Here is a 16,163-nt window from a genome sequence, read left to right as displayed (position 1 = left end):
AGCGATGTTATGGGAGCCTGTGTATGTACAGTATAAATTATAACGTATGTACATTTATCAATATATTTATATTTGTAAGCACCTAGCAGAATTATGCTAGAAGGAATTGTAAATACACATCGGACCTAATCCACACGGAGTAGGCAGTCTTGTTTTTGCATTGGTTGTAAATGTATGCACTCGGTCTTGTTTATAGATTTTGCTTTAAATTATATTAATATTGTGTGTGAACTCTTTTATTTGCCACCCTGAGTGCATGGAAATGGTAATACCGCCAGTTTCAGCTCCCCATAGTTGAATGAGACCACACGGAGATGTGTAGTACTATGGATGTTCATTCATTAGCTTTACATCAAGCTAAACTCCACTCCAACTAGAACATAGATTTCTGGACATATATCCCTGAAACATTGCTCTAACTACAGAATTCAATAAGCATATAAATTTCACAGGAGCCATATACACTGAAGTACTTGATATTCCATTTTCAGAGGAATACTTCAGTCCCAACACATGTTAAAAATCCTCTGCTTTCATAGTTGTGGTTTGTAGAAGAGATAGAAATATAACCACACATGAACAAGCTTCTAACCTGAAATGCATTATTCTCAAAGTTGGTTACAGATCTGCATTGCCCAGATCCAGTGCCTGTATATCGTAGGCACAAGGCACGACAAGGATATTCGTGTATATACAGTCTTTTCTGGGGGGCACTTTTTTTTTTTTTTTCCCACCAGTAATCACTAGTCAAGTACCCTGAAAATATAGACCAAATTCAGTGGCATCCACAAGAAGGGCATTGAGCCCTGATGACATCACCTTCCTGAAGGACCCTAACTGGGGCAATTGGCAGTGCTCCGGTGCTTTTTGTGCAAACAGGACAGGGCAATATTTTGATCTTTTTAATGGATCAAGACTGCCTCGATGCCTATGTTGATGATTGGGTATTGCTGAGACTGGAGAACTTAGGGCTCACCCCCCCAAAGTGTTGTTCCCACCCCTGAGCCACTTTCACCGTTACTGGTAACCGTCTTGGCAAAGTTTACTGTTGTCCTGGTAGTGATCCTTTGGACCCAAAATTCCCACACGGTACTGTAAAACATCCTGATTCACTGATGGTTTGGGATTTTGGTTACCATGGTGTGGGATTGTTAGTAATACTACTGAAAAATGTAGTAATGCAGACATATTGAGCTATGTAATGATCATTTGGAGGGCTGTTTTATTCAGTGCAAAGTGGATGTCTTCATGCGGGATGGTGCACCATGCCACACTGTTAAACTCGTTAAAGGATGGTTTGCAGTTGATTGGATTATATAAAAGGTAGGCCAGTTAATTTGCCCGATTTAAACCTTATTGAGAACCTCTGGGCGTTTATGGAAGATAAGTTATGCAAGTGCAATATTTCATCAATCCCCAAGCTGGAGGTAACTATCAAGGATATTTGGAAGAATATGGACCCTGTGTGGCTTCAAAATCTTGCAGCACCTGTCCTTAAATGTCTCCAAGAATATATAAAGAGAAAGGGGTGTCCAAAAGTACTAGAGCTGGTAAGTAGTACCTGATAATGTAAGTTAATCGAGGAAATTTATTATTTTTGCTCTGGTACCTAAGTTTTTGTCCCCCATTGTATATGTGCATATATATATATATATATATACACACACGCTCATATACACATACGTGTGTGAATGACTACCCTTTGTGAGAATCGAATCTATACCATTATGAATTCTTGTCACTGAAGAAAACTAATGATCTACGACTTTTAAGAGTCCAGTTATTCCCCCTCCCCCCAAGACTTGCAAGACCACACTTGCAGCCAAGAATATTATTAAATTTTCATTGGTTCTTGGATTGCCACCAACAAGTGAGAAATATACTTTTCACTTTTTGGTGGTGATAGCTGTCAAGCACTTGTCTGGCACGTGATCCAAATCCATGGTGAATTACACAAATGCACAACATATATTTAGTTAGAATATACGAATGCTCACTGTGAAGATGTATTCTGCGCTAGTGTCGGCAAGCCATCCCATGGTGAAACTGTCCTTCTTCGCTGCCTCTAGCAGGTCCGCCAATGAGTCGATGGGTTCCTCGAAAGCTGGAGTCACGAGGAATGCCGTCAGTGTGCCCGAATACAATGCTGTAGCAGGGCAGAGCAAAAGAATTGTTACCATGGGAAAGGATAAGGGGGAGTCGCATGTCAAATGTGGTAAATCACAAAAATTGTGTAAATACACAACATGCCTACCCACCTACTTATGTATGTACAGTGAGACCTCTTATTAATGGACATAAATTGGCTGTGTTTTTAGTGTTGTTGTGTAGTGCGTGCAATCACTGCCACCCAAAAACCACTCCAAAACACTGCAAACACAGCTAATTAACGTCTGTTAATGAGGTCTCACTGTACCTACCTATGGACGTGCATGCATACATACATACATACAGTACATACACGTACATGCACGTACATGCATTCATACATGAAGATAGGAGGGTTGAAAAGAAACACAAGTCGGAGCTGAATTTATTCCTCTTAACATTTTGGTTCAGAGTGTAAACCTGAAACATTAGAGAAATAAACTCGGCACTGACTTGTGTGTTTCTTTACCACCCCCCATCTTCATCTGTCCAGATGGATAATACTCATTCATACACATGTACATAGTAATATATATATAACTACATACATACCAAAAGGCCTCTTCCTAATTACAAGGGAGGTAGCCAGCCAAAGCTCGCACCTTGTGGATGAAGAGCCATCCTTGCCCACTGCCATTACATTTACTTTCGTCCTTCACAGCCTATCGATTCTTACTATTGCTCCCTCCCTCTTTTCAAACTTCTTTCTTTAACTTTTCTTCCTCCCTCTCTCAATTCCCCTCTTCCCCTTCTTTTCCTCCCTCCATCCATCCCCTCCCTCCCTCATTCCATGTTCCTCTGACCTACCGTAGATAAGGAAGCAGAAGAAGTACCAGAAGCCAAAGATCATCCTGACAGGGGAAAGCGTCGGTCGCCTAAGGTTCCCCTGCACCATCAGGTTCCTGAAGGCAGTGAAGGCGTAGTCATGGAGGGGCACGTGTGAGTCTTCCTCCCTCGCCTCTTTCTCTTCTTTCTCGCTCCCTTCCGGTTTTTGCGCCCTCTGGAGATGGCTGGATAGTCTAGCTGCGGAGTGGAGTACAGGCCCGACCAGGACGAGAGCCACCACAAGGGATAGCCATACCTGAAAAAACAAGCCCTTCGTTGATGCTCCGCTCCTTCACATAAATGACAGTTTGGCTTCAGGCAGAATAGAATAGTTAAATTACACCTTTTTCAGAAGGATCTAGGGATAGTTTGGACACGTTGAAAGAATGTTTACTTGAAACGCCTCCCTACCTTCTGTCCTTTTCCTTTTTCTCCATCTATCCTCTAATCTCAACTTACCTTCCACCAAAAAATGATCTGATATTCCATCACTCTCTCCCCTTAAAACATGTACATCCAAAACTATCCTACTATTCTCCTGCTGGTTACCATTATGTAGTCCATTAAAGCCTTATCCCCCCTCTAATGTGTAAGTATGCTTGACTTTCTTCTTAAACACTTTATCATCAGCTCTTTCTAGACACATCACCATCAACCCTCCACAACAATTTTTTCCTAGAACTCCACACTTCCCAACCACTCCGCCTATTGATTAATTTTCTACCCTAGCATTAAGATCTCCCAATACTACTACCTTGACATATCATTGTATATTAACTTTATTCTCCTACTGAATGATATAAAGTCTTCTAAACTTTCATGCACTGTATTTTAATAGATTTTGTATCTTCTAATTGTTTTTCTTCTTTCAGATGCTTTGTACTTGTGTGAATAAGGCAGACATGAACCAGAAAGAATTTCAAATTATGCATATACAGTGACCTTACTTGTAGAGTGAAAGGTTGAAAGACAGCTAGTGCGCGGCTGAGTTCGGCAGGGTACCGGGAGACAAGGACTGTTGTTTCCTGGAAGTAAGGCTGTGTGAAGTCGACTACGGAACGGCGTGCGTCTGAAAGGGGAAGAGGATGGATGAAGGAGGTTTTGTGTCTACCTATGAATAATGGGATATATATATATATATATATATATATATATATATTGGTATATATATATATTGGTATATATACATACCAAAGGCTTTCCCCTTACACAGGGGGGGGCGGGGTAGCCAAAAAGAGAGGCATAGAAACCACTTCCACCCATTCCATATACATACATATACCAAGGCTTTTTCCCCCGTACAAGGGAGGTAGCCAAAAAGGAAAAGGCATAAAATCATTCCTCTATCCCTGAATACACTCCACACCCCTCCACCCTCCCTCTTATCTTAGCACCTCCTGGATGACTGGTGTATATATATATATATATATATAATACACAAACCTTTATCCTTATTATTTTTACATTTAATTCTGTTCCTCCCCATTTCTATGGGATTATAACATTAAAAACAGTTATGTAGATCAAACACATGTGCCCCACATGGTGTATAGACAAAACCCTAGAATGCACAATTTACTCTAATGTTCCACAGCTGAAACTACTCGCTCATTGGCCATCTACCATGTAAACATCCATAACATTACACCAAATCCTGAGAGAGAAAACACCAATAGCTATATCATCCTTCCACAACTCTTCCCTTCCCCTAACCCCCCCTCCTATCCAAAATATGAGCATCAACTAACTAGACCAATACGTGGCATATAAAATAACGCACGAGATAAATAGAAATCTCTGTAAACTATAGTGACAATATACTAGTTTTCATCAACTGACTTTTATTTACCCACAACATATTTAGTTACCTGTATAAGTAATCTAATTACATCTTAGTTTTGAAACATGTGTAAAGTTCTATGCGACTAAGATATACAGCATTGTTGATATAGTATGAGTATCAACTTAGTTTCTTTTATCTATATATACAGGTATTTCTCGTTTTGTGTGTGATCTTTGTGTGAATTCGCTAAGATGCGACATTAGAAATAAAATTTAAATTGTATGATCTGTTTGCAAAGATGCGATTTGTCCCTACTGCATTTCAGTGCACCAGATGCATCGTTCTGCTGCCTGCTGACAGGCGGCCGATCCCGCTCTCAGTTCAATGTCTACAGCCCTTTCGTGTGTTTAGTCACAGCCAGTCCAACAAGAGACTGTGAGAAGTGGGGGAGTATTATGTTTAGTGTTAATGGGTGCTTTATGTATACTGTATATCCACCCGAGTGTTACAGGTTTAGAATGATACATTTTTAGAACATGTTCACATTATTATTCAAATAAATGTTTGTTAAAAAAAATGGAAGATTTTTGGGGGCCAAAACCCCATCTCCCCTATTATCCATCGTTTCTCATGGGGAAAATATATATATTATTTGTTATTTATTTATTATATATTTTATTTATTTTGCGATGCTTGTAGGAACCCATATATCGCACAAAACAAAAAATACCTGTATCCACGAAAAGGCTTCCTCTCTTATAAGGGGGAGAGCCATCCTAGGGATACACCCCGCATCCATCCAACACCAATTTTTCTTTTTATCTAAACTTTTGGATAAAAGGCCATCCCTGTCCACTGCCTAAGTCAGAAGCAATGCAGGCCCCGATAGCGGAAACTGCTTACCCCCCCCCCTATAGCGATAGCGACCCTTCCACACCCATCCACTTGAGAATAAATAAAGATGAGGAGAAATACATTCGGGCCGTGCCTGGCCTTGTCCTCAATTTAATTGTATCAGCCTCTGCCTTCCATGCTCCATTTGCTAATATTTCCTCGTTCGTTCATTCCGTATGCTCGAACAATCTGAGATCACCCGATATACCAGTTTCCCTCCTATCCCTGTTCTCCACCTCACCTCCTCATTTTTCCTTCTGTCTTTCCTCGTAACCCCGACATTGTTTATCTACCTTCTCTCACACAGTTATATTTTTTCTGCCTCCCTTATATCCCAGGTATCTATCTTGTACTACTATAGACAATTGAAAATATATGGAATGTTTTTGCACGAAGCCAAAAATGGAAAAATTTCAATAAAGTACAACTACTGGAAATAGGCAACAGCTGTAAAAGACCACCCTAAAACTATTCCTTGGGAAGTGAATGAGGAGTCATTTGGCACACACATTGGCAGAATTGTGAAAGACGCATGGAGTTCTGCAGAAGATTAAGATTGATTTTCATTTTATGGACAGCTGAGAAAATATTCGAAACCTTATCCATCTAAGATTTGAATATGCGTCAATGGTATTATAACATGGGTATATGTTACTAGGTGACGCAGGGAAAGATTGACACTGGATTAAACGCTTTATTCAGGTGGGTACTGGTGCGTCGGCCTAAGGACCGAGATTGCGTACAGAGGTGAGTATGGCTCAACTGTCTGGGTATGATACAGTGAGAATCAAGAGGACTGGCCTGCCCGCCGTTGTTGTTGGTTTTGCATTTAGTCCCAGTGGAGCTAGCCGATTTAAGGACTGGCTTCTAGATTTCGAGTGGCTTGATAAAAACGTATTGTTACAGAAGAGTGCAAGCAGCGTTACATAAGCGGGGGCGTACACCCAGGCCCGATCCGACTCCGTGACCAGACGCGACATAATTGCGGTGACCCAACCTAATCTTCGAGCGTCGAGTCTGGTCCGACTACCACAACTCATGTGCATCAATTTGTACCTACAAGCATACTTGTGGGGTACATGTATGATCCTCACACTGAAGAATATAAGCAAGAACGAGGAAATACAAAAAGTAGCAAACAAACCGGTCCCCAGCCTGACAGATAAAATATGAACAGAATTCGTAAATGTTCACTATAAACCCACTATCGGAGAAATAACGGAAGTACAGGGAAACTATATTTCGACTACTATCTGTAGTCCTCTTCAGCAGAATGCTTATACTTGTACCTTAACTTCTTGTAAGCATTCTGCTGAAGAGGACTAGAGATAGTAGTCGAAATATACAGTTTCCCTGTACTTCCGTTATTATTTCTCCGATAGTGGGTTTATAGTGAACATATGAGCAGAAATTAAAAGCACTGGATCTGCTAACTTTTAAAGATCAAAGAGATGATGATTAAGCTATTCAGGTCACTAAAGGAGTGCTAACGAAGACTTATTGGTGATGCAGAGCCATGAACGAATCTTACTGGGTATGCTGGACTACTAATGAAGACTGGTGATGTCTGTGTACTAGCAGTCTCGGTGGTGATAACGGGATAGCAAAGGCTTACTGGTGATGGTGATTTCACGGGATAGCAAAGGCTTACTGGTGATGGTGATTTCACGGGATAGCAAAGGCTTACTGGTGATGGTGATTTCACGGGATAGCAAAGGCTTACTGGTGATGGTGATTTCACGGGATAGCAAAGGCTTACTGGTGATGGTGATTTCACGGGATAGCAAAAGCTTACTGGTGATGGTGATTTCGTCGATGGCCATATGCGTCTCGTGACGGGCCACAGCGCCCACCATGCCCGACACGCTTCCGTCAGGCCTCAGGCTGCCCCACTGACCGTCGTCCGGCTGCACGATGACGTACCTGGAGGAGAGATGACGTCATATGGTTTACTCGTGTCATAACAAAGTTATGTCGTAGCACTTTGGATAGATAATACTAATGACCCACTTTCGGAGAAGAATAAGCGAAAGTAAAAAGATCCATATTTCGATCACTGTGCTGAAGAGGATCGGTGATCAAAATATATGGATCTTTTTACTTTAGCTTATTCTTCTCCGAAAGTGGGTCATTAGTATTATAATCATCATAGTCAAGGTGGTTAATAAAGAGGAATCGAGTATCCATGAATCGCAGAGGAAAACGCCCAAGTCCACACATGTAGACAAATACACGCACGCAACTCAATGACTAGCATTGGTTGTGATACCAATATATAAATAAAAATAAAACTTTCAGAATGACATGGAAATAACCTCAGTGGTGGCGGTGTTTGGGGGCACACTTCCGTAAGGGTATTTATGAGGTATTGCTAGGTAAATGAATTGGCTGTACAATACCGGTTCTCGACCACCGACACGATGCCAGGAGACGACTGTTCGATATAGTAACAAAGTGCACGACCCGTGGACCATGGAAGGGTTTCGGCGAGTCAAATGGAAAGGTGCTGAATGAAGAATAACCTTATCGGTGGCGGTGTTTGGGGGGACACTTCTGTAAGGGTATTAACGGGATCTCGAAGAATCTGATGCCCGTTCCACTCACAAGAGCCCGGCAAAACAATTAAAAAGTTGTATTCCTGCCAAATAAAACTCTTATGAAAATCCCATGCTTTTAATGCCCTAATTATTTTACATACAAATTCGATTAAAATCTGCGCGAAGCGAGCAGCGCCGCAGGCCAAGCTCCCAAGGAGCCAGTGCTTGTGATGGAGAAAAATATCTGACCCATCTCAAGTTGTAATAGTGATGTGCTTAACACACAAAAAAGAAAGCTAATTCAAAGGGGGGTGACCAGAATGATCCCCAACCTAGCTGATGAAATACGTGACTGGAAGAAAAAAAAATACATTGGGGACTAAGAAAAATAGGCAATATGATACTTATTTCTGGGGAAAATAGAGATGGTCTGTGTAAAGAATATATAAAAAAAAAAAAAAAAAATGTTAAGAAACTGCTTTTCACCAAGATTGTTGAAATTGTGAAATAAAGGTACAGACCGACAACATAAATTAAAGGCAAAGGTTGATCAATCGAGATACTGAGAGGACCCCATGAGCATAACTCCTACTATAATGTAAACGCACAGATACATATGTACTCGCACACACATTCGACGGCGCAGTGCTAGCGTTCGTGGCCGCCACTACGGCGGTCCGAGATCGAATCCCGCCCAGTGCTGAAATAATTTCAGTATCGCTGCGCTGCGAGTCGTCACTCCAACTCGTGGGCGGGGAGTTGGAGGAGGGGGTTCGCGTGGAAGGTCACGACAACTATAGATCTGAGCTCTCTTCCGGGAGGAAAATAGCTGTCGATCACGAGTCCATGTGATCCAAGACCATGGTGAATCACACACTTCCACTGCGATGGCACAGTGGTAGCGTTCGTGGTCGCCACTACGGCGGCCCGGTTTCGAATCCCGCCCTAGGATGAAATAATTTCAGTATTGCTGCGCTGCGAGTCGTTACTCCAACTCTCGTGGGCGGGGAGTTGGGTGTGCGTGTAAGGTCAAAGCATTACCCATAGATCTCGTATATGAGCTCCTCCGAGTGGGAAATAGCTGTCGATCACGAGTCCAACACATGATCCAAGACCATGGTGAATCACACACGCACATCATCCTCTTTGCACAAGGGGGTCACTAACGGCTCGCATTATTAATGAAGTTTTCAGTCCTTGAGTGAGGATTGATTTTCTGTGTTATCGGGAATTCTTTACGATAACCACTACACCAGCAAGCATTATGTGTGTGTGTGTGTTGGGGGAGGGGGTGCACGCGTGTATGTGTTTACTTATTTCTATTTACCTAATTATCATATACATGGAAGGAGCAACAATTGTCGGGTTCTGCCTCTCACGCTCCAGATACCATATATGGTATAGTTCCAATTTGGTTTGGCACTTTATTCTCCAACTACGTCATACTTAGATATTCATTTCTGATAACCACAAAAAAAAAACTAGAATTCCCAAGCGCTTTCGTGTTATTTCACATCTCTGTATTCCCCTGGTGAAATATCATGAAAGTGCCTGGGAATTCTAGTTTCTTTTTCTGGTTTCCTTTGTGGTTATCAGCAATTTATTGGATCACGTGATTTTGTGATCTTTTTGACTTGGGGCCCTTTTCACACTAGGCAACTAGTGACCGTCACTAGTGGCGGTCACTACTAAGTATTTCAGCGGCTTTGACCCATCGTTTTTCGCTCATATTTCCGAAATAATCATTCACATCAGTATGATATATCAGCACAGCCTAATTCACACCCTGTCGTAGCCGAAACCCCTGAACTAAATCGAACAGGTGAAATCGGGACGTCATAAAAAACAACCGCGTGTATACCAACATAAAATGTTCGATTTAATTCACGGGTGTCGGCCACGACACATAATATCAAGAGTAAACACCGTAATTAAATACACTTGTGAATGCACTATAACGTCAAAAATTAGCGCAGGGTGTGAATTAGGCTGTGCTAATATACCATGCTGATGTGAATGATTATTTCGGAAATATGAGCGAAAAACGATGGGTCAAAGCCGCTGAAATACTTAGTAGTTGCCTACCATTATTTTAAATTGAGCCTTTCACACTACGTCACTGCGATTGCCCGGTTGCGCAGCAATATGGCTCTTACCTGCTCCGGTAACAAGTGACCGTCACCGACCGTCTCTTTTTCTTGATAAGCAAAGCCAACAGAAGCACCTCCTCCACTGATGCCATTCTTTCGACTAATGAGATGATGAAAAAGGATTCCACAACTTGGTGACAGTCACTGGTTGTTTGCAGTTGCCCGAGACTGACACTAGACAACTAGTGACGGTCACTAGTTGCCTAGTGTGAAAGGGACCTTAAATATTCATGTGTAGCTCCAGCTTGGAATATATCGCATTTCAGGCTGTTCTAACGTTTTGTACATCAGTTTGCTTACGAAAAGTTGCGAGCTCCGGCAAGCGTGGTGAGGATGTTGTAATCTATGCCACTGTCCGCCCGAACGCCTCCTCCAGGCAGCTCTTCAAGCTTAAAGAAGGGCCAATTGTCAACAACGCTGACGCGGAGTACTCTCCCGCTGAAGTCACTGTACTGGAGGTCAAGGTTGAGGAAGAGCTGAGAACTGGACAGGAAGGAGCGGGCGACACCGGAGGAGTCAAGCCACCACTTCCCCAGGGGCACCTCCCTAAGGACACGAAAGCAGAAGGGTGGTGATTAAAAACCTGTGAGTGGAATTGGTGAAAAGAAAGGGCGAGTTAATACATAAAGACAGAACATGGGCCACCAGACACGTGCGAGTTTGATCGAGTAGACAAGACTAAACATGTAAATACAACACAAAACAAAACGATACAACACAACGCAATGCGACGCAACACAACACAAGACAAAATGAAACGAAACAAAAGTCAAATCAAGGACAAGACAATGAGACAAAACAAGAAGACAAAACGAGACCAAGCAAAACAGGACAGGAATATGCCGTGCGTGTGTGATTATATCATACATATGAAATTAAAGAAAAAATCAAAAGTAAATTAGCTTATCTCACTTGTTCTCGCGGAACCCTAGGGTTCCGGGGAACCCTGGTTAAGAAACGCTGGGCTGAAGGACACTCACGTGATGACGTCTCTGGGCGACACCCTGAGGGCGATGAGGCGGTAGCTGGCGATGTCCTCCCGCTCTGCAAGAACCACCTGAAGGGGGGAGTAGCACTTGAGTTTCTATTCCAGGATGATGTACTCTATACCCGTTAGAATATTTCCTGGTCGCGCTGAACTTCTTTTAAACCTCAAAAGCTTACTTGAACTCCTTCGCTAAGGTGATGCAGTATACTATCAGCAAAGGATTTGTTCAGAGGATTAGTCGAAGTCAGAGGATCTTGTCTAGCTCAGGGAACAACGTAGGAGTGAAGGGGTCAAAATCGTAATTCTTTTGTTTTAGAAACCTGCAGAGGGTTCCCCAAGGGCGGCATAATGTGCGAGCGCTGAGCAAGGGAATGGGTTAGGGACACGTAACATATATATATATATAATATATATATATATATATATATATATATATATGTATATATGTGTGTGTGTGTGTATATACATGCAAATTTGCCTTTGATCCTCCATCTATTCTTTGGTGGAGTTATGTTATGACCAGATGTCGCATCCAATAATTTTTTACCAAATGTCGTAGATTCACCTTGAGGTTGTGTATTGAGCCCAACCTCGCATTTGAGGAGTTGCCACCCACTAGTCTGCCCTCCCGAGGAGCACAATGTCCATATAGTATACTATATAGACCTTGGAGGGGCAATGCTCGAAACATCTTGCCTTGGGAAGTTTTGCCACTCATCACTGTGGTCTCCCAAAGGAGGAGCCAGAAGCAATCCTCGACCTGGAGGCCATAACTCAACCTTAATCAACCTCTCCCTCGAGGTGCTGCTACTCACCTGAGTGCCCTCCCGGACGAGAGGCCGAAGTCCCGCGGCTGCCCCTACCCCGGACACTACCATCCACTCCACGTCTGGGGACTCGAGGGAATGTGATCGGATCTGCAGAAAGCATCACAAGAGTACCAGTAATAGAGACCGTATTAGAAATGTCATTCGTAAAAGAATTGATAATGATGCTGGTATTTGGTAAAGTTATTGTTGTCGTTAGCACTGGTATTTGCTATGATATTGTTAATGTTATCAGTGTTGGTAATGATAAAATGGGGCTTTGGTGATACTATGGTCATATTAACAGTAGTCACGGTAGTGGACATGATGGTAATATGTTCATGGTGATAGAACGAATATGATGGCGGTGTGGTCATAGGTAATATTGCGTGGACACACACACACGCATAAAGAAACTAGAAAGAATTCAAAGAGCAATGACAAAGATGACACCAACACTCTAATTTAACATACGAACAAAGATTGGATAAACTAAATCTACTAACCCTGGAACAAAGAAGAGAAAGAGGTGATTTGCTAACCATCTACAGAATTATGAAAGGGATGGGAATTCTTGATAGAGACGACTTACTAAAGTGGGACAGAAGAAGAAACTTAAGGACAGTTACAGAAGATATCTGAAGAAGAATAGCTTCTCGCACAGAGTGATAGATATCTGGAACAAACTGAATGAGGAAACAGTGAGTGCTAAAACTATACAAGATTTTAAGAACGAACTGGATGCGGAAAGATACAAAAGCGGGTCACTACAAGCATAGCTCTCTTCTCCTAAAATACAACTAGGTAAACACACGCCTACTACTTACATATCGGAAGACCTGCCGCAGGCTGGCAGGCCTCAGAAGTAGAAATACGCGGCGTCGTCTGTGACTGTAGATGCGGCCGAAGACGACCTTCTTCAGCTGCAGCCCTGCCAGTCGTTCTCCCGCTCCGGGAGACCTTATGGGATTCTGTTCAGTTACGCCGAGATTCCATCCATCATCATCCGTTGAATCCGTTCTATTCATTAAATCCGTTGCGTCGTTTAAATCCGTAACGTCGGCCGTTGCTCTCCCAACGGCTATTGATGCCCAGTCAAGGAGTACAAGATTGATTCCAGCTCGGACGCAGACCTCTAGACATGGATTTACTGTTACCCAGAAGCAAGAGAAGACCCGGCGGCGATGGCGTCGTCGTTGACGTCATCAGCGTTGACATTGCAGTCGACAATGTCAGTGTCAATTTATTGATGTCAGCATAGCAGTCGCAAAAAGAAATTAAAGTGATATTTAGCCTTTTATTTTGTTATTGTTATTAGTATTGCTATTTTCATTGTCATTATTATAATTATCAAATATTATTGCTGTTGTTATTAGTGTCATTATTACTCTTGCAAGAGGCTAGGTAAATAAGTGAGGTAGAGAGAGGGGTAGATAGTGAAAGATCAATTTTTTATTGGATCGGCTGTTTTGGTAAACAACAGTTCGGAGGCGAGGGTTGCATTTTATGGGCTAATTTTTTTTATAAACTCAGCCCAAAGAGAGAAGGCGAGGCTCTAGCTTCTGGCAGTCAACATCTTTAGATCCCAAAACCAGTAGGCAGTACCGAGAGCTCCAAAACTATCGGCCTCACTGATATCCACCCCAGGAATAATTCATAACGCATTCAACGACCTGCTAACGCACCGTTTCTCAACCAGGGTTCCCCGGAACCCTAAGGTTCCGCAAAAGGTTCCTAAGGGTTCCGCGAGAACAAGTGAGATAAGCTAATGCACTTTTGATTTTTTATTTAATTTCATATACGTAATATAATTAAACACGCACGACATATTCTTGGTTATTGCAATAAAGTAATATAGACATCCTATCTAACCTATTATTATGATGAAAATAAAATAAGATTTATATATATATATATATATATATATATATTACATATATATATATATATATATAATATATATATTGCAGGAGTTCCTTGAGACATGTAAATTATTTCAAAAGTCTACGCAAGGGTAAAAAGGTTGAGAAACGCTGTGCTAACAAGTCCTCTCCCACACGATTTTTCCGCGCCGACACCTGTGTCCGCCCAAGGGATAAGCTACGGCAGTGTACCAGCTCCTCATGACAGACACACAGTACTTTTTGTCCTAGTGTTGTGTAAAGTTATCTGGAGTGTACACCATTGTTACTTGTAATTTGTTTTACTTTGAATATATCTATGATAAAACATTCAAATGTGTTAACTGAATCCCTGGATATCCAACACATACCTGGCATAGACGAGTCAAACACGACGACCATTTGTTGTGGAGACGCCATATTGGCAGTGAGAAACTCGGACAGCTTCTCCATCACGACTTCTTCGTCATGCATGCTGGAAAGGGAGACAACATTCACAAGTGTTAAGGACTGAATAAACTGAAAAAATAAGCAAACGCGAAGCTGTGTAGTTGGAAGACTGGCGCTGTTGTGGGGAAGAAATAGACATCAGATAAAAGAGTGATGTGGAGTAGTGGGCTTGGCCAGACCAAATATATATATATATATATATATATATATATATATATATATATATATAGATATATATAGATATATATATATATATATATATAATCAGTAATGGAGATGTGATTAAAGGAATCTGTATAAATCTGAAAATAAAACAAACATATACTCAACCTCATTTTCTCAACATGGTCCACTTCTGGAGCCTGACGTCCTTTGTCTATTGCATCATTAAGGAAGCTTGACGACCCACCAGTTCCTGTAACGTCAATTAATTCTTTTAGAGTGACACTTTATAAATTTCTCTTATGAATGACGCAAGACGATTCTTTTCAACGGAATGGGACATGACCGTATGATGAATAAGGATTCAATCAATCGATGATCTATTTACAACGGTGCCCTTACTTGAGCACAGTATTATACAGACGTCTCGACTATTAACCAGATTTGTTTGTCATTCCGTACGAAGCCTGTTACTCCCATTTACAAAACCTAATGGATCATATAGAATTCCATTGGTGAATATATATATATATATATATATGAGGAAGGTGGAAGAAGACACGGGTCTATGTCCGAGCTTATTCCTGACCGGTTTCGCTTAGAGCTTCAGAAGAATCACACTCCAGGATAAAGCTGGCGGTATACATAGAAGACCCGACAACACAATCCCACCAATTAGGTAGGGGACGCGGAGAGGTTGGATAGAAACATATAATAAATGAATAAATAAACAAATAAACTCAAAATTAATTAAAATGTGTCTCCCAAATCTTGTATTGTCTTATAACGAGTAAAAATGTAAAAAATAGAATGAGAAAGGTGACGTGGGTGAAGAATGTTGTGAGTTTGAAACCTGCCCGGACGAAAGAGTATCGGATATTTTCCAACCGAGCTAGGTTGGCGCCTTCCTTGCGTTGCTCCTATTTTCGCTTTGTATTTTGACTATTTTATGTTACCTACTTTTTGGTTCATATTGTCCTCAATTACCTTTCTCTCCTTGTTAGGCCTTTCCTTATCACTTTTGCTTCTTGCCAGTTGGGTAGATGACCTTTGTCTACGTGAGCCACCAGTGCATTTGAGAAGCGATGGTTTCTCAAATCCGCCTTGTGTTCTCTTATTCTCGTTTGAAGACCTCTATGACTCTCGTCAAAATACACCTTTTCACATTTGCTACAGGGAATCTTGTAGACTACACTTAGGTCGTTTCTTAGTTTCGTAGTTGGTGTTATAAAGTGTCATTAATAATTTCTAGACCAATCGGCCGTAATGTGACTCCAAGTGTGTGTGTTAAACTAGATCCCGAAATTTAATTCATTTGGAATTGATTAATTGATTTATCTATTTATTATATGTCTCTGTCTAACCCCTCCGCGTCCCCTGCCTAATTGGATTGTGGTGTCGGAGTCTTCTATGTATATCGCCAGCTTCATCTAGGAGTATCATTCCCCTGAAGAAGCTCTAAGCAAAACCGGTTAGGAATAAACTCGGACCTAGACCCGAGTCTTCTTCCACCTTCCTC

At 41.6% G+C, this 16,163-nt stretch overlaps 1 protein-coding gene across 1 annotated transcript in view; it reads right to left on the bottom strand.

The window, feature by feature from the left end:
- Positions 1-1,734: 1,734 nt before the first annotated feature.
- Positions 1,735-16,163, bottom strand: part of LOC143028076 (uncharacterized) — a 22,021-nt gene continuing 7,592 nt past the window's right edge. Inside the window, exons 3-13 of the mRNA XM_076189715.1 lie at positions 14,813-14,897; positions 14,404-14,507; positions 12,959-13,281; positions 12,022-12,242; positions 11,502-11,583; positions 11,318-11,394; positions 10,638-10,883; positions 7,446-7,573; positions 3,921-4,042; positions 2,956-3,229; positions 1,735-2,146 (exon numbers count right to left, since the gene is read on the bottom strand). Of these exons, the coding sequence (XP_076045830.1) occupies positions 1,977-2,146; positions 2,956-3,229; positions 3,921-4,042; positions 7,446-7,573; positions 10,638-10,883; positions 11,318-11,394; positions 11,502-11,583; positions 12,022-12,242; positions 12,959-13,281; positions 14,404-14,507; positions 14,813-14,897 (1,832 nt within the window). The 3' untranslated portion in view covers positions 1,735-1,976. The remainder of the gene's footprint in view (positions 2,147-2,955; positions 3,230-3,920; positions 4,043-7,445; positions 7,574-10,637; positions 10,884-11,317; positions 11,395-11,501; positions 11,584-12,021; positions 12,243-12,958; positions 13,282-14,403; positions 14,508-14,812; positions 14,898-16,163) is intronic.

The sequence above is a fragment of the Oratosquilla oratoria genome, chromosome 9, assembly GCF_046742065.1.
Source record: "Oratosquilla oratoria isolate Oo_2021 chromosome 9, ASM4674206v1, whole genome shotgun sequence".
Lineage (NCBI taxonomy): Eukaryota > Metazoa > Arthropoda > Malacostraca > Stomatopoda > Squillidae > Oratosquilla > Oratosquilla oratoria.
This window is presented reverse-complemented; position numbering and strand designations above follow the sequence as displayed.